This window comes from Theobroma umbraticum, unplaced genomic scaffold (genome assembly GCF_002168275.2).
Source record: "Theobroma umbraticum cultivar Fairchild unplaced genomic scaffold, ASM216827v3 scaffold_12.0, whole genome shotgun sequence".
Taxonomy (NCBI): domain Eukaryota; kingdom Viridiplantae; phylum Streptophyta; class Magnoliopsida; order Malvales; family Malvaceae; genus Theobroma; species Theobroma umbraticum.
The window spans coordinates 1878998-1906721 of NW_018397272.1; the positions used below are offsets into that span (position 1 = coordinate 1878998).

At 33.4% G+C, this 27724-nt stretch overlaps 2 protein-coding genes and 1 pseudogene across 4 annotated transcripts; 1 reads left to right on the forward strand and 2 right to left on the reverse strand.

Moving 5' to 3' along the window:
* Nucleotides 1–147: 147 nt before the first annotated feature.
* DEG8 (Trypsin family protein with PDZ domain-containing protein) lies at nt 148–5464 on the reverse strand. 3 transcript variants are annotated; one of them, XM_021441984.2, is made up of 13 exons: nt 5160–5464; nt 4414–4544; nt 3890–3972; nt 3671–3769; nt 3392–3458; nt 2980–3055; nt 2808–2874; nt 1932–2149; nt 1750–1817; nt 1462–1541; nt 1099–1185; nt 861–968; nt 148–412 (listed from the first exon to the last, which is right to left on the reverse strand). In XM_021441984.2, the coding sequence occupies exons 1-13, from the start codon at nt 5315–5317 to the stop codon at nt 284–286; spliced, it is 1371 nt and encodes a 456-aa protein (XP_021297659.1). In that variant the 5' UTR covers nt 5318–5464; the 3' UTR covers nt 148–283. The 3 variants fall into 3 exon arrangements, with proteins under 3 accessions (XP_021297659.1, XP_021297658.1, XP_021297660.1); XM_021441983.2 differs by having other exon boundaries at nt 861–983; XM_021441985.2 differs by having other exon boundaries at nt 861–983; nt 5165–5295.
* Nucleotides 5465–9909: 4445 nt separating this feature from the next.
* NAC094 (NAC domain containing protein 94) lies at nt 9910–18910 on the forward strand. The gene is made up of 4 exons (XM_021442051.1): nt 9910–9939; nt 17300–17495; nt 17803–18104; nt 18194–18910. The coding sequence occupies exons 1-4, from the start codon at nt 9910–9912 to the stop codon at nt 18908–18910; spliced, it is 1245 nt and encodes a 414-aa protein (XP_021297726.1).
* Nucleotides 18911–21967: 3057 nt separating this feature from the next.
* LOC149526475 (uncharacterized) lies at nt 21968–27412 on the reverse strand (annotated as a pseudogene).
* Nucleotides 27413–27724: the final 312 nt, after the last annotated feature.

Consider the following 27724-nt stretch of genomic DNA (forward strand, 5'->3'; position numbering starts at 1 on the left):
TTATGTATTTTTCTGCAGATGATGAGCTCCTATTCTTACTATTATTCACTTGGATTACGTAATATTGGATTTGATATCATGTCTACAACTAACATCGCCCCCAGCCATCAAGAATCGAACAATTCTAATGAAGAAATGAAGTGATGATATTTGCCTACAACAGCTCCTCTCTTTGCCATATATTTCCACAAGCATATAATCCTCCTCTGTACAACATGGGAAATTGACAAATTGTGGTAGTTTCAACATGTTATCATCCTACAATAGATATTTGGAGAACCTGTCAGGAACTTATTTCCTCTAGCATTACTGGCAGATCCATATTCTCGCCGCCCCTTTGAATCTTTAAGATTACCTTATCCCCCACATTGTAGTCATCCAATGCTTTGTATAACTCTCCTTTGTTTCTAACCTGATGAGAGGTTGCAAAATGAAAACAAAGCATTTTAAATATCAAATGTCATATGAATAACTGCATTGAATGTAATGCACATTAAGGGAAAGGACTTCATTCCAACATGGTTGGCACCCCAGGTTGACAAAACGACGAGTTAATTGATTGACTTGCCACCCCTAAAGTTCAGGTTTGGACTAACAGACCAAAAAATTGCTCACATCTTTTCTCAACTGGAAGAATGCAAAATCAGAATGGAAGTGATCGAGAATGATAACTTAATGTAGACATGGAAGAATGAAGAGGAGTCCAATGATTTCTAGCCAGTCAGATTCTTGATTAACAAAACAAAGTTCTAGCTTACTTTCAAAATTACATAGATAATTTATCATGCTGTGTGATGTTATAAGAACCACTTTGAGATGGATAACTAGAAGAGCAAAATCTTAACTAAGAAAAAACTCACAGGTTTGTTGTTGACTGCAAGAATGATATCCCCAAGTATAATATTACCAGCAAAACCCCTGGTGGTGGGGAGTAGCCCAGCCTTGGCTGCAAGACTGTTCCCAGGAACCTGAAGTACCATGCACTGAAGATAAGAAACCTTTAAATATTCTACAAGCAACAGCCTATCGACCATATTGAGTCTCTAACTTACTGAAAAGATGGGTGTACTTTTAAAATTCAAGCTAAATGTGGAATACCTGAAGGATAAGGGCTCCTTTTCGAACATTAAGTTGATTGGCAATAAGCTCAGGAGCAATTTCAATATTCAAACCTGCTCGAACAGCCTGGCAGTGGATGAACAGTGAGATAGGAAGTACTAGAGATTGTTCATAAAGGGTATCAGCAGGTTAAAATCATTCGGATGCTTAACTCTTAATAATAACAACCATCATTTTATCCCCAAATATTGCAGAAAAATGAGTGTAGTGCTGCTTAAAATACACAGCAGGTGAGTGAAAGGTCTTTATTGAGAAGATGAGGTGAAAAGGGTACAGAAAAGATCAAAACTAAGAGGAGACCAAGAATTTGACCTTGAATTCATACATAGTAATGCAACTTACTTTGCCAAACTGGATCAGCTGAGGTACAATCTTGAGCACTGTGGAGGATGGGATGGCAAATCCAACACCTGCTGATGTACCTGAAACACAAATAATAAAATCAGAATGCAATTAGTAGGGAGCTGCTGGGTTTTATTACTACTATTACTTTTGGCCAGAGGAAACATCTAATAATGAAATATATCTTCTCATAAGGATAGAGCAATCAGTACTCCATAATCATTCCTACAATCTTATTTCAGATTACGGCATACAACATATCCAACAAACAAAAGAACGTAAAATAACCTGTCTGTGTAAATATAGCTGTATTAATTCCAATCAAATTTCCTTTTGAATCCAATAGAGGACCTCCACTGCAACACATAAAGAAAGCCAAGAAGTAGCAAGCAGTGAACAACTTTTTTAAAGACATTAACTTAAGAAATTTCAAGAAGGATACTGAGGATTTGACAAATCATTTAGTGAACCTATTTCCAGGATTGATGGCTGCATCTGTTTGAATTCCACCACCAATTGTGACTCCAGTTTGACTAAAAATATCTCGATTCAATCCACTAATAACTCCAACGGTAAGGGTATGATCGAAACCAAATGGATTTCCAATTGCTAGGCATTGCTGTCCTACTCTTAGAGTAGATGATTGGCCCAACTTAATTGGCCTCAACAAATCTTCAGAGGCTTCTACCTAGCATGTTGAAGAGATCAGCATCAGTTGCTCATAAACTTTCAGCAAAACTATAATATTATAAGAATATATGCACAATAAGAGCTGCATTGACTGGATGGATAATTCGATCAAGCCTATGTCATTATGGATATACCTTTTTTTCCTTTGTTTTGGTACAAAGTAGATACAATGTTTTTAAAAAAATATTTGAGTTAATACAGATTTTTTTTTTATAATCTCATTGTTTAGGAAATCACAGTTTCAATGTTAATATTACTCATTAAATATTCAGAGATAAACAACTGAAGCTCAGATATAGAATAATCCCATGTAACTGTCCCTTGCGCGAGTAGGCTAGTTCTGAAATTGGTGTGCTATCATGTGAGCATGCATATATACACAAGTTAAGATCAGCTTGAATCTGAGTAACAATTATTGATGGTTATGCATATCTTTTTGTTTAATTTGGTGTAATTATAAATTCCATTATATCAACTGTTGCATTTTAATGGTCTATTTATGTAGACTGTAGATCATGAATTTCAAGTTTCAAGTTGATAGAATATGTGTAACAAAAAGGTTTTTCCATATATTGGTGTAGCTTATCATCTGATCAGACCAACCAATCAAGGCAGTTTCAGACAGTATTTTACAGGAAGATCAACAGAAAACATACCTTTAAAACAGCAAGGTCTTTAGTGCGGTCGGCACCAATCAACTTACCCTCAAAATTTTTTTGTACCCTAACAGCATTAAAATATTAGAGAAACAGCTGCAGCAGACCAAACTTAATACCAAATAATGCAGTTCAATTTACCAATAAAGACTAAGGGCACTGCAAATCTCACCCTTCTGATGCTAGGATATTAACTCGTGCAACAACTTGCCCAGGACTTGGATTTCTTGAGAGGGAATTGCCTATCACTGAATATGCAAACAGACTGTTTAATCAAGAAAAGATAACAAGGAAAGGAAGGAGAGAAGAGGGGGTATAGAAGAAAAATATAAAGGAAGAATCTTATCCTGATATAGCTGATACTGACACAGATTAACATTACATAGGGGGATCAGTTAAGCATCAACTAGGATTCCCATGCACTGACAATTCCTTATATAATCATGTATTATCACTCAACAAGCAGTTGACTGGCCATTCAAAGAAAAACTAGCAGATGACTGCTATGACAAACAGAGAGTCTATTGCAACTCTTGATGACCTTGATCAAAATACATTCTTGAGGTTCATTTATTAGCTCTTACCATGATAATTCGTCACAATATGCCCCTGTTCATCCCAGACAACACCAGAACCGTTTCCTTCTGGTATCTGCCAGTAAACATAATGTTGAAGCACCCGTAAAAGAGATAATCAGCAAGGGGAAATTTTAAAGTTAATGCAGAAAAATATACGTGATGGAGAGCTCTGAGCGTGTAAATGAGAGAAATAGAGCGAAAGAAAGTTTCTGAGCCTTCTCTGTCCATAAGATTGCATTAGAAGATTACAAACAATTAAAAGTCAAATAAAAAATAGAACAATACCTCAACAGCACCAGTTACATTAAGTTGCGGGCGCAATGTTACATCAAAAATGTTGACAACAGAGTATGTATTCTTTTCAAAGAGTTGGACAGTTCTATCCTGCCAATTTGACATGCATGAGTTAACACGTGCTAAATATCAGTGCAGAAGGGCCTTGAAACTATGAATTAATCACTGAATTCCAAAAGGAGGACAACAATGATCTTATAAAAAATGGACCTCAGAAGGGAAGAGAGCTCCGGAAGGGAAAACAGGAGGAGTTACATCTTCAACCCTAACCGTTGGATCCCCCAATGCTTGGGCTGCACATCCACAATGTATCCAATCATCAGAAGGAAATTGCTAAAAGTACAGAGATACACCCTTAAGTATGAAAGAAAGAATTACATTAAAGTTGAAGTGTTTATAACCCTAAGACAAAGCCACCTACACCAAATCATTTTCAATTGCATGGTTTCCATTAACTACTCTTTTGCAGTTTTTCAAAAACAAAAAAGACTTAGCTGCCCACCAATCTGCAGTTTCCAGTTTACTACTAAAAATTTTACTGGCAAGTACATTCCAAAGGACAACACCAGGTTTCATGACATTTACATGTGTAAGTTTAGTAGTTTATGATAAACAAAATCTAGTCAATAAAATTATCACTAAACCAAGGAAGACTTCATCAACCAACATAACCAATCCATACGAATTAAGTTCTTAAAATGGCTAAAGGGAAACCAAAGCTGAAATGTGCAGACCTGATAAGTACCTTGAAGGATGGTAACTCAAATATGCTAAAAAACTTGCTAACAGCATCCGCCTTGTTGCAAAAGGAATACTTTTGCCGATTATTTCTTCACCCAAATGCATGATTCCTTCACTAACCATCCTAAAAGAATCAATCAACAAAGATAAAACATCTCAAAACAAAACTCAGAAAAAAATGAAAGTTGAAATCTTTTTTCTTTAACATCCATGACAAGTACATAAATTTCAATTTTGGGCACTACTACTTGTATTTCCCTTCTACAATAAAAGCAAAACAGATAATATTTCATAGGTATTTAGATATCCAAATATATAACTACCCACAATATGTATACATGTGTATTTATATATAGAGACACCCATACATGCACACATACATACATACTCACATAGCCATATATACTCACATAGATAATGATACTTACCTTGATACATACATACAACCACACTCACATTATAAAGAAGGTTGTCCGTATATTATACACATACATTGGTACATACATAAATACACACAAAACTTCCACACAAATGAAACATAAGCATTATATACAGCACAAGCACAAACGCTCTTATAAATACTAGACAAAAACTACAACAAAATTAAAAATGAGTCAAATAAATAAAGAAGGTAAAAAGAAAATGGAAAACTTTATTAATTTGACCAAGCAAAGACAGCCAAAAAGCTAAATGGGTATAAAAGATTAGCAGAATTTAATGAAGGAATGTGAAAACTAACCGTACAATGGAAATGGGTTTTGGAGAAACAATGTCTTTGAGGGAGCCACTGGAACATAAAGTAGACAAGAGTTCACGCCGACCCATGGACGACTGACTCTTAACGTTGTTGCAGTTAACGTTTAATGAACAAGAATTGCTGCAAGCTAAAACTTGCATTTTTCTGGGCTTTAACTTGTTGCTTTTTGTGGGTTAGTAGTGAATTATGGTAAATTATAGAAATTACAAAAATAAAAACTAAAAAAAATCAAATAACCTTGTTATTTTCGATGTTCTTTGAAGCAAAGTTGCAGAGGGGAGTAGATGACGATGCTCCACTATTTTTCATATCTGTTTTTGAATTATTGAATTACCTAAAAGGACCGCATTTTTGTTCAAATTACCCAAAACATCCTCAATTTTCATTTCTATGTATTATCCGACAACTACTTTCTGTTTTATTACTATTAGATACCAATGGCAATGGCATGTTTGGCAGCAAATTGCCTCATAATTTTTAAGGCTAAATACTTAACTTTTCTTTCTTCGGCCAACACGAAAAATAGTTAAATTAGGATGAAACACCTTACAAATTTTACTATGGTTAATTTAAAATTTTATTTTATCAATTTTAATCAATTAATAAAATCAAATGATATTCAATATCTGCTATTAATATAATAAATTATCCTAGGTGATAAAAGAATTGAATATTTCTATTATACAAGTAAAAGTTTTGGATGACATTTGCTTAAGTTGGATTTTACTTTCTTTCTTTTCTTTTTTTTTTTATTTCATCTTTCATCAACATTAATTTGCAGAGAGTCCAAATGTAACCCACATCAACCATTGTTGCCCAACACATCAATGTCATATCATAATTTTTTAAATAAAAAAATTACTAATTAGGTAGATGCATTAGTCAAAAGGTTATTATCACAAGACTAACCTAATAAGGTGTCTAGTGCTCATAATTTTAAATTCTTCAAAATTTGTTTACTTGTTTGATGTGATGTGAGATTAAAGCACCTTTCTTACTTCTTTTGAAGTGCTCGGTCTAACATTCTCACTCACTCACTCAATTCAAAAACATCCTTGTCGCTATCGACTACCATGCTTGCCTCCTTTTTAGAGGTACTTGGCATAAGTCGAGTTTAGATCGAGTCCATTCTAATACTATTTATCACAAGATTATTATCCTCTCTCCAAAGAGTAACTTGATAAATTGTACAATGCCCATACTTATAAGCTTTTCAAGATCTCTCTACTTGTCGATATGAGAATAAAGTACCTTACCTATTTCCTTTGAAGCGTAGGGATCAAGTTTGAAATTTTGAATAAATCAAGAATACATTTTATTAACTTAATTAAAAGTTTTTGTAAATGATGAATTATTTTATGTATTAGCTATTTCTTAAAAGGCCAATGTTTTAATAATCAGATTGGTTATTTATTAAGCTCGTAAGGGTATAGGTTTCCAGTTCACACTACAAAAAAATAAGTTATTACCAACAGGCATTACATCGGTAAAATTTTATCAAAAATTACCAACAAAATGCCAAACAAATGTTGATTACTTGATCGGCATTATATTATTTATATAAAACCGATGGATTTTATTAACTAAATATGAATAGTTGGTAATTGGTTGATGATGAATTGCCATCAAAGAAATAGGAACTATGGGAGGGGTAAGAAAATGAGAGATACCATGTTTTTCAAAAGTGGAGCAAAAATGAAGAAATTCACCACCATTGTCTGAATAAAACGAAATTATGGCACATTGGAAATATTTCTCGACTACAATTTAAATTTGAGAAAAATGGTAAGAACTTCAGATTTTTGTTTAATTGGAAATAGCCAAGTATATTTTGTATAATGATAAACAAATAATAGGTAATAAGTAAAACCATCCATTAAAGAAACTAGTGAAGCGCTCTAAATATAAACATAAATAAGTTTAAGAGGAGTATTGCTAATCTTATGCATTTTATTACACTTGCAAAGTTTACATGAAAATTTATTGCGAACAATAGAAGACATAGATAAAGGAAATGAGTTGAGAATGTAGCGTAAAATGGTGTAAGAGGGATGACCAAGCCAATTGTGCTAGTCTTGGAATGAAGCTTTGATAGTAGCAAGAGCAAAAAGAGAAAAAGAGACAAAATAAGACGATATGGTAGAATGGGTTGACCATTCATACAAGCCATCTTTAAGCTTCCCCACTGCTAATGGTGCCCTTATGCAAAAATTCTTCATAACAAATGAAGAAGATTAGAACTCAATTATAGCATCATCAGATGAACAAAATTTGAAAACTTAAATCAAATTCTTTTTCATGCTTGGTACACAAAAAACATTAAAAAGATAAAAAGGTTTAGTAAAGGAAGGAAGTGTAATGAATCTTTTATGTGTAATACCAAGACTTTTACCATCACTAATAATAATTTCATCTAATCCATCATACTTAGAGTGAAGGGACAAATTATTAAGATTAGATGTCACATGATGAGAAACACCCGAATCAACTACCTACTTTGGTGAAAAGTTAGTGACAAGGTGGCTTTGTGGTTATGACATCATGAAATGTGGCGATGGAGGCATAGATGAAGGATTGAAATTAGGTGTAGATGATTGAAACATCTGAGGAATATCAGTTTGTAATTTGCAGCACTTTTTAGCAACATGTTTAAAAATTTCACAAAACTAGCAAATAGCTTTAGTTTAGGTTTATAGATTTTGCCTATAGCCAATTTGATTTGAGGAAAACTATCCTTGGCGTGTTTGCGAGGTTCCTTTATTGTTGTTATCTTATCTGTTTATATTATTTCGATTGATGTTGGTAGTGATAAGAGTTGTATTAGACTCAGCATCTCATTTCAAAAATGCTTCATAATCTGCAAGTTTGTGATGAAGTTCTTCAAAAAATATAATAGATTCATGGGCACATATAGTAGCTTCAATCTCCTTAAAGTCAAAACCAAGACCATTAAGAACGTGAAAGATAGCTTCTTCGTCATATAAAGGCGTATCAATAATAGCAAGAGTGTCACTGACTTGTTTAATGGTATGCATTTGGGAAGATATGTTAGTAGTACCTTTGGTAGTTTTGTTTACGGTGTCTCAAAGACTCATGATTCATCATCGAGTGGGTTTGGCATATATAAGATGAAGCTTGGCCTAAAGATCATGAGATATCTTTAAGAAGGTTACAAATGGAAACATTTCAAGAGATAAAGAGGCAATGAAAGCATTTTGAAGAAATTGATCCTAGCAGATCCAAAATGAGATACTATTATTGTTCGAAACATCAGGAGTGTTATTGACATAACTAATAAGGTCATATCTAATTAAAAGAGATAGCCATTGAGTGTGCCACAAAATATAATTAATGACAGTGAGCTTAAAAGGAGTTTATGCAACGGTATTAATTGAAAGGAGATTTTGTTATGAGGTGAGGGAGGTGAAGGTATTGGATATTGGAATAGGTGAACGGATAGTTTGATTTGTTGAGAAATTTTATTCCGGCATTGATAAAGATGAGATATAAGGGAGAAAAGATGATAGAGGAAAAGAGCATTTAGGTAAGTTGCTCTGATACCAATGAAGAAAATGGAATTCCACTCACGTTTTATTAATAAATCAAACCAATATATACACATAGTACATTAGAATTGAATCCCTTAATTTTAAGGATATCATTTTGAGAAGATAATATAAATAAAATAAATAAATTAAAGATTGTAATTGACAATTATAAGATAAATATGTTGATTATCTGATATCTTGTTAAAAGAGGAGGAAGTGTAGTCGCCACTAAGTGAGTTTTTTCAAATTTCTTTGTTGGGGGTTAAAAGAGTGTAGTTGAATACTATTCATAATGTCTATAAAGTTATTCCATTGTCTTAATTCTCAATTAAAAGGACTATACCTTAGGTTAATAGACCATTTTCAATGAATACCATACCATGGACCAAAATCATCTACTATACCTATTTGGTTGGGGCAAAGACATTGATTCTTAGGAATCTATGGGAGAAAGACTAGTCATTGAGTCATGGGTCAATCCATAAATGAATGCATTGATTGTTTTGAGAAAATAGCCTAGATTAGTGGTCACTGTGTTATGGAGAGTGTTAGAGGAGCATTGGGGCGAATAATATTCCTCCATAAAGATGATGTTTTACATGAATGAGTTATTGGAAAAAGGGTTTGTAGATATGTTTCATTCTTAATAGACACCACCTTTCTCCATAAACTTTATGACTTATTTGCAAATTGCCAGAACCATTTATTGAGGAGTTCTCAATTTTTAAATCCTAAGTCAACTATGCCAAACCACCCCCTTAATCTTTTATCTTGGAATGTAAGAAGTGTGGGCAAGAAAGAAAAGAGAAGGGCTATTAGAAGACTAATTTTCAATTTTAATTTGAATATAGTTTCTTTGAAACATGCAAAAGTAAGCTTAATTGATTCCCGTTTGTTGAAATCTCTTTGGGAAAAAAAATGCTTTTAACGGTGAATAATCATGGTCATTGTGATCTTCCAGTGGTCTTATTTCTATTTGGTATGATGATTCCTTTGGGCTTGATTATTCCATGGTTAATTAGAGATATTTTTTCATAAAGGTACAATTAGATCTCTTAATTTGCTTTGTGTTTTTATTAAAATTTATGCTCGTAAAGATGCTGCTAAAAGGAGTTTTCTTTGGAATGATTTGATCAATCTCAAACTCTCATCTACTATGTTATGGTATGTTAGGATTAATTTCAATGTTGTTAAAAATCTTGAAGAAATTAAGGGTATGTTTTTTGATCTTATAGCTTTGTCCTTTTTTTCTAATTTTATCACTTCCATGGATCATGTTGACCTATATTTGGTTGTTGGTTGTTTTAGTAATTGAAAAATACCTACCATGTGTAGGATGGATCAATTTTGCTTAGTAATGATCTTCAATAAAGCATTTTATGCCTTGTCCCTACACACATTGAGTATTTAGAAAGTAGTTAGTTATGGACTAGTGTCATAGATTCTATATCAATAAGAGATAAGGTGAGTCTTCGATTTATAAATAATGTTTTTCTTTACCTAACATGCATGTCTTTAAGAGACCTCATGTAGCAACATGAGGCCATGACAAGTGGTATCAAAGCAGACCTAATCTTCATTGATGTGAGACCCTTATGAGAAATACCAAGGTGGAGGTAAACCAAGATCAAGATCACAAATTCTACATCAATAAGAGAGAAGGTGATTCTTGGGTTTATAAAGGAGGGCATTCCTCCACCTAATAGGTATTTTTTTTATGTTGGAAACATGAACTCTTGACAATAACACTTCCCAAAATTGAAATTTTCTATTGACAAGGTGCCAATCAAAGTTAAATTAATGAAAAAGGTTTATTCGATGTGTATTCTGTCAAATGCACTTTCTATAAAGATAATTTAGAAACTGTTTGTCTTTAACTGCACCTTCTCATTTAGCATTTGGATGATGTGTTGCAAGCTTGAGGGAGTACATCAGGTTGCTCTTGAGGATGGTTCTTTCTTTCTATCTTGGCAATCTCCCTCCCCATCTTCACATAGTGATGGTACTTGGAAAATGCTTTTCGATGCTATTCTTTGGTTGTTATGGCTTTTCATGAATGAAATGGTATTTAAGGGGAAACACTTTAATCAAATGCAGCTTGTCAATTACATAAGAGTTTACCTTTCTTTATTGGTTTAAAGATAAATGGCCTTCCTTGTTTACTTTAATGAATAATATCTTCCTGAACCATAAAAAATCTCTACTTGTAGTTTGAAACCTAAACCTCATTTTCTGATTCCTTACTCATGCCCTTCATTAGGATTTTTAAAAGTAAATGTTCACAAATCTACAATAAGGAAGCCCAAGCCTTGTAGTAGTAAGTAATATCTTACGCAATCATACAGGAGTTATCAAAAGGATTTTTTCTAAGTCTATTAGAGAGGAAGACCCTAACTATGTCAAGTTCATGGTAAAAGTCTTTTATTTTTCACTTCATCTTCTTAGGCTTTTTTTTATTATCTAATTATTGATAGTGACTTAAGCAATACTATTCTTTGGACTAACAATTATTTCACTGTTCTTGATAAGTGAAAAAATGGTTAAATTATGCAATTAGTCTTTATACTTTACAAAAAGAATGAATTTAGTCCATAGATAATAATTTGTATAAATTGAGTCCTTATCATTTGTGAATTTGTTAATTACAGTCTCTAACTTTAATACCGTTAAATTTAACGGTTAAATTTGCTAACATGACGTTGACTATGTATTGATATGGCATTGTCATGTTTATGTGGCATAATGCTAACATGGCATAATGCTGATGTGTCAACATGAATTTTTAAAAAATAACAAACACACCTTAACCTTAAATTAAATAAGATTTACAAACAAATAAACAAAGAAAATTAACAACCCACCAAAAAAAATAACAAAAGCACCTTCATATGAATCTATCTTCTCCCATTGGAACCATCCTATTTTATTTAGAAAAGTGACGAAAAATAAAATTAAAAAAAAGAAAAAATTTTGAAAATAATAAAAAGGAAAAAATAAGAAAAACAAGAAAAAATTTTATTATTGAAAAAACTATTTTATATTCAATTGGATGTCAAAGGTTTTCCTGCAACAATCTAAAAAGCTAGTTTTAGTTTGTAGAACAAAACAAAAGTCAATAATGAAAAATACGCACAAGAAAACTAGATTGAAATATGTTTGCAATTTGTAAAAAAATTGACAAGAATCGAGAGGATTTACAAGAGAACTAATTATGCCCAATCAATCTTGCACCATTCCAGCACTTGAACATTTAGCTCATTGGTTGATGCATTAGTCCCCTACTTAAAGAGTAGGGTTTGAATCCCCCCTCCTCCAATTACAAAAAAAAAAAAACCTTGCACCATTCCAAACCCAAAATTTTATTAACAAAACTTTGCAAAATCTTCGATTCTTCTTTCTTGTTTTGTCCACCAAAGTCTCTCAAATTGTCTAAAACTCTCCGAAAATTATATTTACTAAGAATTAAGATTCAAAATAAGGCTAGAAATCATGATCTTACCTTTCTCAAATTTAAACTATTCAATTCTAGAACTAGTTGTTTCTCTCTCTTTCGCAATTCTCCCTTTTGAATTGTTAATTTTCTTTCTTTCTTTCTTTGTTGGTAAATCTCAATTTAGGGTTAGGCAGCTTTTTGTTACTTTTAAAAAAATTCATATGGACACATCAACATTATACCATGTCAACATTCTGCCATATCAATATCTGTCCTGCATCAACACAACCCATGCCATGTCAACACATAGTCAATGTAATGTTAACATATTTAATGGTTAAATTTAACGGTGTTAAAGTTAGAAACTATAACTAATAAATTCAAAAAGTATAAGGATCCAATTTATACAAATTATTATATAAAGACTAAATTTTTTTTTTATAGAGTATAGGGACTAATTACATAATTTAATCTATTTAAAATTAATAAGGTAATATTTATTTACCTTTTTGAGGTGATAGTATTTGTTTACTTGATTATTTATGTTTGTGGTTTTTATTTATGTATTTGTCTATTTACTCAGTAGAATAATTTCATGGTTACTTAATCAATTATGTCTTTACTTTATGTGTCCATTTATATAAATATATATAATTCTTATTTATTCAATTATTTATTTATCATTATGTAGCTATTTATTATTTGTATAATTAATTATATATTATATTAAAGAAAAAAATAAGAAATATTAAACAACATAAGAAAGCACATTTATTTAAAAAAAAAAACAGAATAAGGAATGGAAATAAAAACATTGTGTAGGGACATATTTGTCCGTACACGCATTAGAGTATTGAGAGTAATAAACCGTTTGGTAACTGGAAAATGACTTGCTGAAGGAAAGTTTTTTTCATGTAAAATGTTTTACAAGAAAATTTAATGTTTTCAATTATTTGGATAAACTGTCGAAAATATTTTTTATTGTTTGGATTGTTTTATGAAAAATATTTTCCATCATGATGGAGTTATTTAAATGCTAAAACAATAAATAGGAGTTAATTGCAAAATAATATTGATATTTGATTTTCACTAATTTAGAATCAAAATTAAGAATGAAAATAAAAATGGACAAAATCAATAATGATATTTCCTAAACCACTTAACCGCATATCTGTAATGAAAAGAAATTATAATTTTTTTAAAAAATTTCATCTTATCACTCTTTTATCATAATTATAAAAATATAAATATTCATCAATTATGTAAGATATTCAAAACCTATATTTATAAAAATGTATTCATTAATGACGATCATTGAAATATTTTTTCTATTATTATTAGTAAGATTTATACCCATTATAAATATGTATTCATCAAATGATGATCATTGAAATATTTTTTATTATAATTATTAGTAAGATTTACTCCATTTATAAATAAAAAATTTAATTGTATCGAATGGTTTCATTAAAATAATTTTTTTAATTTTAATAGTGTTGAATAATTTAAATATTAATATTTTAAACTAATTATTTTAAAGTTAAATATTAATATTTTTTATTTTTTAATATTTTAAATTAAATATTAATATTCATTAAACTTATACTCATAAACTTAATATAAAAGTGTTTTCGTTATTTTTTAAAAAATGTCTTATGCCTTTCAAGGGTGTAAGACATTTTTCGTGGTTAATCTTGTTAACTTGTAAAATGTTTTACATCTAAAATTAATTTTTCATCTACCAAACAAGCATAAGTCTTGCAAATGTTTTTTGAAAAATATTTTACTGCAAAATAAACGAATTCAAAGAAAGAAAGAAAGAAAAAGGATAAAATTAGAAAAGAAAAAAAGAGGTCCACCCGTGATTAGCCAATTAGAGCCTCTTGCCCCTGTTGTGATTAAAAAGAGCCAACCCCGTCAAATTTCACCTAATTTATATATCCAAAAGTGTTCAATTAGTGACATTCCACTTCATTTAATTTGGATTTATTTTGATATCACTTGTTACAGGTCCATATTTTTTAATTCAAAAAATATAACATATTAAGTAAATGAGGATTCATGTCTATATACGTAATACTTATTCTATCTCTTACTAATATAGAATCCGCGACACTAGCTACATTGCTAGATAATAAATAAAAAAAAGTATTTTCTTGGCATAAGGCTGCTAGCAAAATAAGAGCAATAGCTTAAACAACTTCAAGCTGATTAAATGGTTATTTTATTCACTTATTTGGGCTGTCATTGACCCCTCCTTTGACAGCGTGAAGTTTTACTATTGAAGGCTAAGTGTTTTCTATCTCATATATTTGTTGACTTTCAAATCGAATGTATAATTGCCGGTTTATTTTGTACTTGTGAATATATAAAACAACAGCAAAAATAGATGCATTTGAAATTTGATCGATTTGTGTGAGTTAAAGTTTAGTAATTTCCTTTTCCTACTTTAACAAATATGGGGGATTCACTTCTAAATTGTGAAATCTACACTTCTACATGATGATATGTTTGAACCATCTGGAAATAGAATTAATTTGAATGAGTACATTACTTAGCAAATTATGTATATATTTATGTGAAATTAAGTGACATCGAGATAGAGAATAATTTAAAAACATTATTAGAAAATTAGACAGGCCTAATGATAGAAGGTTGGTATTTTAGTCAATGACTTTCACATGGGTTTTTCACGTTGGGAACATGATTTTCACATAGACAGAGGGGCACGGAAGATTAGATTGAAAGATTTTGACCCATTTTCCAACTTGGGCATGGGTGGCAAACCCAAGGTTAAGGAACAGACAAGAAGGGTTCTCAACGAGGGCTATAACTTGGGGGATTTAGCTGATTTGATTTGGCCATTTGACCAAAGGATTTTCACCTAGTTATTTATATTCTATGATCACTTGCTATCTCTCTAGCAGACATTGGTTAGCAAACTTAAGCATTGGACAACTAGTTTAAATTGCGCACAGTGCTTTTAGGCCCCCCATTATCATATGTTGTACATTTTTCTCATTATCCTAGCCTAGAGAACCCGAGCAATTTTAATTTTTTTTTTCAGTTTTTGGTCTTATGTAAGACAATCTATTCAGAAATGTTTAAATGAGCATTTTGTTTTTAGGGACCAATTAAACACGAGAAACAAACAAAACTTAATGCCTTCATTACTGATTTTAATGTCATTTATGAGTGGTGGTATTATTTGTTCAAGGAGAAATGTCGAATAAAATAGCAATACTTTAACATAAATATTCAAAATCTACAAAATGTTTTATTTTTTTATGGTTAAAAAACGAAAAAGGAAATTCCTTTACGTTGGAAACCAGGACAAAGGCATTACCAAAATGGTTTTGAATTTGAGGAATTCCATATTCCAAAGTTCATAAAATTGAGGAGATTGACTCATGTCATTTCCTTTCCCCCCCCTTTTTTTTTAATGACATTAAAGGCAGGGCATTAGGATTACCAAATAAATTACTTTTCATCGTTCAGTGTGGCTGACTTCCTTACCATACGATAAAAAGCCTACTTCCATAAAGTTTGGTATGCAAACATTTAGAATTTTGTATTTAATTATTGTTTATATCAAAAAAATCTATTGAAATTGATACAGAGAAACTGTGAACTTTTCTAGCAAAGTTGAGTAAAAGGTTTTACACTTTCACCTTTATTCCATGAGCATAAATATCATGCATGGATAATGATCCCACCTTACATCATTGGTCTCTTACCAGTAATCCAAGTAGTTGAACTGCTAATCTCTTACAGTTCGGTGAACAGTCTTGTTTTAACTGAGTGCAATCACATTTTGATCAAAGCTGCACTGTTTGCCTAACGTTTCCATAATCATTAGTCATAACTACTTTCTAGATTAATTCGAAAAAAAAAAAAAAGGTAAAAACTCCCAATAAAGCTAAGTCTCTATCAGAAAAAAATTGGGTACGAGATAAATTCGGATTGTTTCATTTAGTATAAATAACTAAACCCAAGATGCATGTGGTAAACCCCTTTAATGGGTTACTAAATTTTTTAATGATTCCTTCAACATACACATATAAAATAGTGGTTTTAGATTTATACATTAATTAAGCAAAATTATGAATAAAATTCACAATTAAACCTTCATGTATTTGATTCAATAACAAATCCATGTATTCTCTGCTCAAATATCCACGTTCATTTGATCGAATAAAGAAAGAAATTACTCCATGAATATGAGATTCAGGGAATGGGCAAATATTTACACGATGTGTTTCCAAGAGGGGCAAATGGCTGTAATTTGTTCATGTGTGACAGGGAAAGTGGATAGGAACAGAAAGGGCAGTTTTTCCTCAAAAGGGGTCTCTAAGGAATTTTCAGAGAATCTCATGGACTTGAATACAAGTTTGAACTTATTGTGTAGGTAGTTGGCCTGGCCTGGAGTATAGCGAACAAAAAACTATTCAAGCAAAGATTAAATAAAGTAGAGCATTAAAATAGTATGCTATGGAAGGTTGCTTTGTCATCTTGTCTTTGATTTTTCAGGATAAAAACAAGAGGTTTCCCGTGAGAGTTGAAGCCGAGGAGTGTGTGAAAGCAATTTGTTTTTGAATATCCCCAAAAACAGCTGATTTTATAGTCATATTCAGATCATTATATTGGATTGAAACAGCTTCATATGGGGTTGAGGATGAAAGGGAGTTCAATTAAAATTCTCGTTGCCTTAACTTTGAGTTCAATGAAATCCGTTATTTAAAAAGAGCTCAGCTTGGCTTAAGCTAAGCTCAACTTCTCACCAAAGGCATCGTGAATTGAATTTCACATAAACACGCTCTCCCTTATAGTCACCCTGGAAGCGCGGCCTAGGCTTCGGGGACAGAACCCTTCTCAGGTGGCGTATAATTGGCTTTGAAATAAGCGAACTAAGCTAGTACTGTATTCTTGGTCCTCTCTTGGAGCTCATGTCCCAAAACTGCTTCATGGCTTAAGCTCTTGCTGCTGCATCAATATTCAACAGTTCAGCTTCTTCAAAGTTTTCTTGCTCAGAAGAATACCAGCTTCCAGTTTTGAGGATTGTGAACGCGATTAGGCCATCTCCTTTTGTATTCGGTTTACACAAATCTTCATCAACTTGCTGCCTCTTATAGTTTCCGGAGAGGAGTAAGAGTAACATGGATGAGAAGATTGATGTGGATAAGGTTGAAGATGTGATGTTGCCTGGTTTTCGATTTCATCCAACAGATGAGGAGCTTGTTGGATTTTACCTCAGGAGAAAGATTCAGCAGAGACCTTTGCCCATTGAGCTGATTAGGCAAGTAGATATATATAAATATGAGCCCTGGGATCTTCCAAGTAAGTTTTCAGCTTTTCATTATCACTATGTCATAGAATAGTATTGTTTAATACCCCTATCGGAAGCCTCTCCATGTTTGGCAGGGCATAAGCTCACAAAAGTTTTAACATCACTGCTGTCCGGTGTCCATAAGTTTGTCTGTTATTCTGTCTGCATTATTATGCTCTCATCTTTCTCCCCGTGTTCAGATAAAACATTTGAGAATAATCTTTAATTATCTTTGTTGAATTATTTTTTGTTGGTCCTTCTAAGGAAAAAGTTGTAAGAGAGTGCCTTATGGTTCCTTTTCCGTTTTTCTAAAAGCAGAGCTAGCAGCTTCAGGGGAGAAAGAGTGGTATTTCTACTGCCCCAGGGACCGTAAATACAGAAATAGTGCAAGGCCTAACAGAGTCACGGGAGCCGGGTTTTGGAAGGCAACTGGAACAGACCGTCCTATTTACTCTTCTGATAGCACCAAGTGTCTTGGTTTGAAGAAGTCCCTAGTTTTCTACAGAGGCAGAGCCGCCAAAGGGATTAAAACAGACTGGATGATGCATGAATTTCGGCTACCTTCACTCTCAGACTCAACACCACCGAAAAGACTCTTGGACAAAAGCCTTCCTGCAAATGTAATGATACTTGAATTAATTCTTCAATATTTCCCTTAATTAGAAGCTGTCTAAAATCACCAGTTTATTTAATTTTGCTTTACCCACAGGATGCATGGGCTATTTGTAGGATATTCAAAAAGACCAATTCCATGGCTCAGAGAGCTCTTTCTCACCCTTGGATATCTTCATTACCTGAGATTACAGCATCTGAAATTCTCCACCAAGGTGCACCTTGCCCTCAATTCAGTTCAGAGGACATTTCTTGCGCAACTGAAATCGAATCAGCAATACAATTATGCAGCAACAGTGTACTACAACAAGGCTCCACTGCTAGTTTTTCTGCTGTGGATATTCACTCTTATAAACCATTCAATACGACAGTCTACAGACCATCTCTATTTTCTGTTTCCAATGGAGACCTTCACAACAACTTCATGTTTTCTCAGCTTGACATGTCAGGAACCCCCAAGTGTACAGTTGATGCTGCTCCCATGCTATTGAGTCCACCCTTGATCTCTGATGTTACTAAGGCCTCCGAGAGTATAGATTTTGGAGGGCAACAACAGCAATATAGTGGCTTCTCAATCAGCATGCCCCAAGATATGCAAGTGAATGCAGGTGTAGGAAAAAGTGAGGAGGGCATGAGGAGGAACTCGAATGGAACCCCTGATGATAACCATTGGGGAACCATCCGATCAATGGGATTTCCCTTCAGCTTGGCCCCAAACGTGCCTGATACATGGAAGCCCAATCTACCATGGGATTCACCTCAATGTCCAAGTGAGATGTCCACCACTTATTCAACTGACAAATGCTATACTTAAGCAGCTGCCTACTGGTTTTGGAATATTAAGTTGAGCTAGTACGAGCAGCATACCTGTTCACAGTATTATTGTACAATTTTCACATATTCCTACTACACTTGCTAGGCTAAATATATTCTCTCGTTTATTTGTTTCTATTTTCTTCTTCTTCCCCCACCATCGTCATTTCCACTGTCCCACCCACCTTTCTTATCTCCTGTGTAATAGTTTTACATGAATATATTTTTGAGAAAGAAGTAAGACATAGTGAGTGAGAAGTTCGAATAGAGGAGTGGAGAAGATATCTATTTTTCATTCATCATGTGTTTATATTACAAACGTAGCCTTTGAACATCTAAAAGGAAAAACGAACCATTACACTAAGTCAACCAATTACATGTCACATTCACAGCATGGTGGCCTGATTGGCCAATACACAAAAGAAAAAAATAGTCTATGTCAACTTCACGACTGCGTCTCGAGCCACGTTCTTGATGTGCAGCATATCAAAAGAAAAGAAAGACTCTGATATGATGTTCAAAAGTTTCTTCAATTGATCTCAATTTCTAACACACCTCCTTGAGATCAATGTTGAAGACTCTCATTTTACTCTTTACTGCAGGAAACTTATTTGTTGGCAGTAGGATGGTGCAAACGGTTAGTTCGGTTAATTCGGTTATTGGATATCCAATAACTAAATTAATCGAATTCTTATTTAAAAATAACCGTAACCGAAACTGAACTGAAGTATATAACTAACCGAACTAACCGAAACTAAACTATTTCTGTTAGTTCGGTTTGGTTTTCAAAGACCGAACTTAACAATTATTTTTGTTTATATATATTTATGTTGTATTTTTTAAAATAAATCAATATTAAAAATGATCCTAAAAAATTATTGTTGCCTAATATTTAAATAAATAAATCCTCCAGCAGAGGGAAGTTTTGGCAGGGCCGCAGCGCTGAGGGATTGGCGCTGCAGGTGCTGGAGGGGAAGTTTTGGCAGCGCTGCAGCCCTGGGGGATTGGTGCTGCAGCGTTGCAGGTGCTGGAGGGGAAGTTTTGGCAACGCTGCAACGTTGGGGGATTGGCCCTGCAACGCTGCAGTTGCTAGGATGGGAGTTTGGCAGCGCTGCAGGTGCTGGAGGGAAAGTTTTGACAGCACCAAAAAATGAGAGAAGGGGAAGAGAAGAGGGCAGACAGCCGGACACTGAAGGAGAGTATGGAGAGTGGAGATGGTTAGATCGTGGGACGGACGAGATCATGAGAGAAGGGGAAGAGAAAAAGGTGGTGGAGAACTGGAAATTGGAGAGTCTGGGGAGGGAGAGTATGGAAACAGGAGATGAGATGGTCGAGAGAGGCAAACAGCCCAAGAGGAACCAAAGAGATGAAATTAGGCATTTAGGTTTAATCTTTATTTTTTCATGTAAAATGTCTATAACACCTTTATTTAGGTTCAGTTAGTTCGGTTAGCTCGGTTAGAATTTTTCCTAACTGAAACCAAATCAAAATAATTTTATTAACCGAACTGTTCTAATCGAAATAATCGAATAACCGAACTAACCGAATCGAAAAAACCGAACTCATTTCGGTTCGGTTTGGTTGTTTGGTTAGGTTTCTATTTGCTCACCCCTAGTTGGTAGTTTCTTAGTTATTGTGTCTGCTAGTTGATTACTTGAACAACAATAGGAGACTTCAATCTCTCTGTCTTTCACGGCTTCATGAATAGAGTGGTAGTTTACTCTAATATGTTTCGTTCTACCATGCTAGACAGGATTTCTTGCTATAGCTATTGCTGACTGGTTATCAACCCAAATAGTTGTGGGACTTGTTTAAGGAAACCCCAAATTACAGAGAACCTTTCTCAAACGAAGTGAATGATTGGTAGCAGCAGAGGCAGAGATATATTTGACTTTAGCCTATGATTGGGCAACCACCTCCTGTCCTTAGAATTAAGGCAAGAATATTAAAGAAAAAAAGAATATGGAAATATAAAAAGAAAAAACAACAAAACCAAATAAAGAAAAATAAAAAGAAAAAGAAAGGAAACTAGTAAATGGTGGATAGTTGGGCGTGGCGACAAAACCATACCCAGCACTACCGCATCCGTACACACTGACAATGTGCACAAGTGAACTTTCCAAGCATGATACTCTCGTGCCTGGTCAAGACCTCACCAGGGTGAGGTGGTCGTATGGCCACCCTACCCATGTCCAAGGATCCTCGTGAAGTAAAGGGAAGAAGACAATTAGGAAGAATCAAAAACCCTAAAGAAAGAGAAAAAAAAGCACTACAAAAAAAAGGGTATTGCTGGCAAAATTTTTTTTCGCTAATACTTATGATTCGGGCGGTAAAAAGAATTACTGGTGGAAATACTGACAGAAAATTTCGCTGATTGTCAGTTGAAAATGCCGTCGTTGGTAAAGGTATATCCATCAGCGATGGAATATTCCATCGATAACTTACCAACCGAAAATTTCATCGACAAAGACTCAAATCTGTCGATCAAAATGTCGTCAACAAGGAGGAAAATCGATCAGTAAATTCCATCAATAACAATACCAACAAATTTAAACCCATAAAAAATTCTGTCGGTGGTTACATTGGAACTATTTAGTTGGCAATTCCATTGGAAAATACAAACGGAATTACGGCGAATAGCCAACGAATTTTGCTTGGAAGCTTACAAGCATTATCTATTGACAAATGGCAATAACTTCGTTGATATTTTGTCGATATTTTATATGAATTCTGTCAACAAACGATAAATTCCATCGACGATTCCGTTGGTAAATGATGAAATCCGTCGGTAATTTCATCAGTAATACTTACAGAACATATATTTTTTAGGATCAAATTTTATCCTGCTTGTAATAAAATCAATAGATGATGTTGTTATTAATAAACTTAACATATAGCAAACACAAAAATGCATATATATAGAAAAAAATGAAAATATAATACAAATGTAAACACCTAATAATAGTCCAAATGTAAACATCCAATATAAATACAAATCTTAGTGAAGGGGTAGGGGTGGCTATTGCTGGTTTTGTGGTGGAGGTTGCGGATCTAACTACTATGATAAGGAAGGCCCGGAGGTTTCTGACGATCTCCTTGATCCAATTACCTCCATCAACAAGTCACTAAGTCTATTAAAAGGCATTTTCAAGTCCTTGACGTCGATAACCAATTCCTTATAACCCTCGGGCTTAGGCACAGGAGTCAAAGGAGGTGGTGTAATGGCAAGGCCACAAGCAAACTTAGATGTCGCGAATGTAGTTAGAAGTCTCGAAGCAGGAAATCTGATGCCAAATCTGTAAACGTGGGTCCTAGTGTAAGTGCATCCTCTAGTGGCCTTGGTCCATGCCTATGGATCAAACTCTAGTTAGGTCGACGGCTCGTCACCATACTCTTGTGATATAGCAAAAGCATATGATTCCTACAAATAAAAATGCAATTAAAAATTATTAAGTTATTTAATCGGTAAGCAACATATATATCGAATATATATATAAACATACACACACATTATACATATAAATTTGTATATATGCAAACATATACAAATGTGTGTATATATATACAAACATAAATACATATATATACAAACATATATACATATATATGTATATATATGCACACACACATATATATGTGTGTATGTATATATAAAAGCACAAGTATTACTTACATAGACATTTTTAGACTTGTTGTCCATAATTTCTTTGGTACCATTCGTTGCTTGTGAATGTGCTCAAAAAGCTTGAAAAACATAACCTGACATTGCTTTTCCTCTTCTTGTAATCATAAAAACATGTTAACAACCTAAAAAATTGTATTTTTAAAGTAAATGATTTTTGTAATATGAAAATAAAAGCATGTACTAGCCACTTCTGGTGTAAGGCAAAAGTAAGGAATTGCTTATATGTTTTGTTACATTCTCGTCCTTCTTGGTTAGGCAGTTCTGCTCAGCCTTGTGTGAGCCTGATTGCCACTTGAGCTTCAACCATTCGTCATTAACTAGCTGGTCCCATACCTTATAAGTGATAAAAGGTCACGTCTGACCCTTCGTCAATACGAGAGCAATGTTAGGGCCACCCGCTTCCCCTTTGGCACTGTCGCCCTCATTCTATAATAGGTCCTTGAGGTGGTCCTTGCAAATCTTCTCCATATATACCGGACCTCCATTGCATCTGCAATAGCCCATGTAAAAGATTCCTACATCCAAGGAAAATATATATTAGTACGGGAAATTATCCAATGTTATACACTAATAGTATGTCTTTACGTTACCTCCAATTTTTTCCACATGTTATCCTTTTGCTCTTAAGGAACTTGCCTTCATGCTAGCCAAGGTCCACTACAATTACTCTTAACAATCCATGTAATCGTCAAAGTAATGTCACTTTCCTCAAAAGTATTACAAAATAGACTTATTATTAGTAAAATGCATAAATTAATTAACCAAATTGATTACATATAATGAATGATATGAATTGGAGTAGAGAAACTTAGCTTCTTTTGAGAAAATGTATAAGTATCCATCGATCTAGATGAGTCATTGTTGGCAAATCGAAACTCAGCCTTCTACCCTTAAACTATGACATGTTAAATGCCATAATAACTTCCAAAGTAGGGGTTTCGACTAGAGTAGTTAGACTTGGCATCGATACTTTTGCTTGTATTGGAGTAGTATTTGTTACTGTAGGTGCAATTTACTGTTTTGGGGGAAGAGGTAGCAGAGGTTGCCACATAAAATGTCGAGTAGTCGAAGGGCCCTTGCTACTACTGGCTTAAAGGGGATACTTTATGTTCTTTTTCACCATATCTATGTTTGTCCAATAAGAAGAAGAATGTACAATTCTTAGTATGACTATAAAAAACAGAATATGTATATAAACATTAATTTAAATGCTATAGTCGACATAATAAATTCATACAATTTTTTTAGAAAACCAAAAGATCCATCAATCGTCATCGGAACAAGGTAATGCATTTTCTTTATTCTTATATTTATCATCATTGGTATCATTTTCATTTTATTCATTCGATTCTTACTTTGTCTTGTCATATTTTGCTTTAACTTCATCATTTTCATCATATTCTTCATTATGTTTAACATCCACCACCATATTAACCTCTTCATATTCACCAGTATGAAGAGTTGTATTATTGTCAAGGTCAATTAAACTATGATCAAATTGTGAATTGAAGGAAACTTCATCTTCTTGATACACCCATTTTTTAAGGTTGATCATTTCCCCATCACTTTACTCATTATCGGTAATAAGAAATCGACTTTAAGCCTTTATTTTGAACACTGTCCACTAGTCACATCGACCTCTTTTGTTTGATGGATATGGAGTGTAGTACACTTGAGTTGCTTGTTCGGCTAAAAACAAAAGGCTTATTGCTAGCAAGAATTCAGTTGTGTTTAACTTCGACCAACCCATGAATAGGATTTACTCGAACACCTTTGTCCATATCAAACCAATGGCATTTGAGCAATATGACTTAGTTATTGATAGTAAAGTATTCTAACTCAACAATATCGACCAACAATTCATAGAAGTCATGATCATAATCGTTATAACAACTTCCCTAATGCAAACACCTCCGTTCATCATTTTAAAAATGACACCACAATCCAATGTGTGAAACTTGTACCCATTGACATAAGAACCTTTGAATCACCTTGCTATACGACCAGGTCCATGAGAGATGTCGACAACACAAGAATCAATTTGACTTGCATTTTGGTGAACCTAGAGAAAAGTTACATGGTTTTCAATTATTTAAAGTATTAAATGAAAAAAAATCAAATTGACTTATTAAATATAACTTACATATTGTTTAAACCAATTATAAAATGATGTATCATGAAAAATTTTCAATTCCTTCTCCGATATATCGTATTGTTCTATTTTAACCATATCGTCGAACATCCTATAGATAGGAGAAACAATAATCACAAATTAAAACTATTCTCTAAATTACACTTTTTTAAATTATTGATTATACTTATACTTACTCAATGTGCGATAACATCTCATCGTAGTTCATTAGTACTTACAGTTTGGTCGCATATAACTCATCTTCTTCTCGTTTTCAACATTTTTTGGATTGGTGAAAATCGAGAGATAGCTGTTGGCATCAACATCAACGTCATCGTCATTCCATGGGACCAGATTCATTCTTATTGGGATTGTAGGTTCGAAGTACATTGAACAAAAGATGATATATGCTTCATAAATCGATCCTTCCACTGATGGTTGATTTTAAACCTTTTTTTTTTCAGATGTTTTAAAAACCTAAAAATCAACATTCATTTGTAGATTCTAATTGTTAAATACCCTAAAAATTTAAATTAAATGTGTGGGTTTAGGGGTTTACCTCTTAAATAGATACATCCATTGATAATGGACAAGTCCTCTAACCTTAGGTTCATATGGTAAATGGATCAACAAATGCTCCATTGAGTTAAACAAACAGAGGGCAAAATCTTTTCTAATTTGCAAATGGTTTCAACGATTTTCCCTTCCCATGCATTAATATGCCCAAGAAACAGTTTGGTTGCGCTTACATCATGAAAAAAATGTGAGATCTCAACAATTGCACTCCATAAAGCATGAGGAACCATATTACACAAGACAATTAGGAGCAACCGTTGCAGAAAAACATGACAGTTATGACTTTTCATCCCATAAAATTTATCTTCTTGGTCATTCACATAGTTTCCTATGTCAAAGGCGAAACCATTTGGTAATTTTAACTATTTCACCCTAGCATACACAACTTTTTGTTGATTTTTAGTCAAAATGTATGAGGCTTTTAGTTTAAAAAGTTTACCATTATTTTCAATTAAATGCAATTCCCAACAGCTACAACACACCTTTAAATCACGACAAACCTTGATGTTGACTTTAGCCTTCCCTGAAACATCCATAATCAAGTTGAATATATTTTCAAATATGTTATGCTTAATATGCATCACATCCAAGTTGTGACAAACGAGATTTGTCTGCCAATACAATAACTCCCAAAAAATGCTTTTCTTAGTCCAATTATGGGCTTGATCAAAACTCAGTAACTTTTGGTTGCCCACTTTTGTCCCACATGTGATATTTGGAATTGACTCCAATCATTCCAAGATCTTTGCACCAAATAATCGACGAATTGAAGGGTCCCATTCAACGCATTTCTTAAATTTATCTCTTTGGTGAAGAAAATGATGATCCATCGGCAAGAATTGGTGATGACATTAAAAAAAAAAATGCCTTCCTCTGGTACTCCAAGAAGAAACTTTTTTCATATTCAATGCAATATGGACATGATAAACATTCATGAGTGCTCCACCTAGACAACATATCATATGTAGAGAAGTCATTAATGGTCCATAAGAGCACTGCTCGTAGAATAAAATTTTAGTGAGTAACAGCATCATATTTGACCATCCTTTATCCCACAAAACTTTTAACTCATCTATCAGAGGTCAGTGGAACACATCAATGTTTTGTGCAGGGCTTGTCCTCCCTAAGATGACCATGCTAAGAAAGATGTACAGTTGCTTCATGCACATCCATAAAGGTAAGTTATAAACAATGACCATTAAAGGGCAAACAGAATACGATTTTACTGTGGGCCCGAATGGACTAAAACCATCTGAACATAAACCAAGTCTAACGTTGCAAGGCTTAAAGGCAAAGACTAATGCGTGCGATTAAAATGTTTCCATGCCTCACCATCAACAGGATGCTTTAGCACTCCATCATTAGATTGGTGTGTGGCATGCCATGTCATGTGTTTTATAATTTTCCTCGACATATATAGCCTCTGCAATCTTAATGTTAGTGGAAAGTATCGCAAAATCTTAAAAGGAATTTTTTTCTCCCTTCGTCCCTTGATTTATTTGGTTTACACCAAGGATGACCATAAGATAGACAATAAGACAACTTAGAATACTCGTTATAAAACAACACACAATTATTCTTACATGCATGAATTTTCTAATAATCGAGCCTAAGTTTTTCCAACTGTGTCTTCATTCTATAGAAGTTTGCTGATAATGCTTCTTGGATGGCAACATCTCCTTCATTGGCTATGCCAAACGATTAAAGCATGCGTCCCACATGTTAAATTTTGATTTCACATTTAGTAATTAAGGCATAGTTGACAGTTTTGTATGCTTCTCGCATTCGACCCATAAACCTACATCAGCATCATTTAACAATGAAAAGAAAGATGCAATATTTAGATTTGGATCTTCTAGAAAGACTGGTTCATCTTGGGTCTCATCATTAAACTAAAACTTTGATCGTAAAGCATTCATAACCGTTTCAGCATATGGATTTTCTACTCTAAGTTCATTAACAACTTCATTGTCCTCACCAACAAAAAGTCCCAATGATTGGTCGGCATGGAATGATTTATCATGTGCATTCCATATTGTGTATGCTCCTGTAAAACCTTTACGAAATAGGTATTCTCGAATCTTATCAGTAACCAAACACTTTTTATTCATATACTGAGAGTAAGGATATCAAATCTTATTCTCAGTCACGTATCTTGGTTAATTAAACGGAAATCAAATAAACTTATCTATGCCATTCACAAATTCTCTCCTAAAAAATCCACTTGAATCAACACAGGAATACATCCAACTCCTATCTCATTCCATTTTGAGAAAAATATTAAAATAGACATATGACGTCATCCTTTGTCAGATGTTGACACAAACATCAATCCAAAACAAAATCCAACTAGATGCTAGAATTATTTAATTGCTTAACTACTAAAACTTCTTTTTCACTTGATTAGTTAAATTATTTAATTA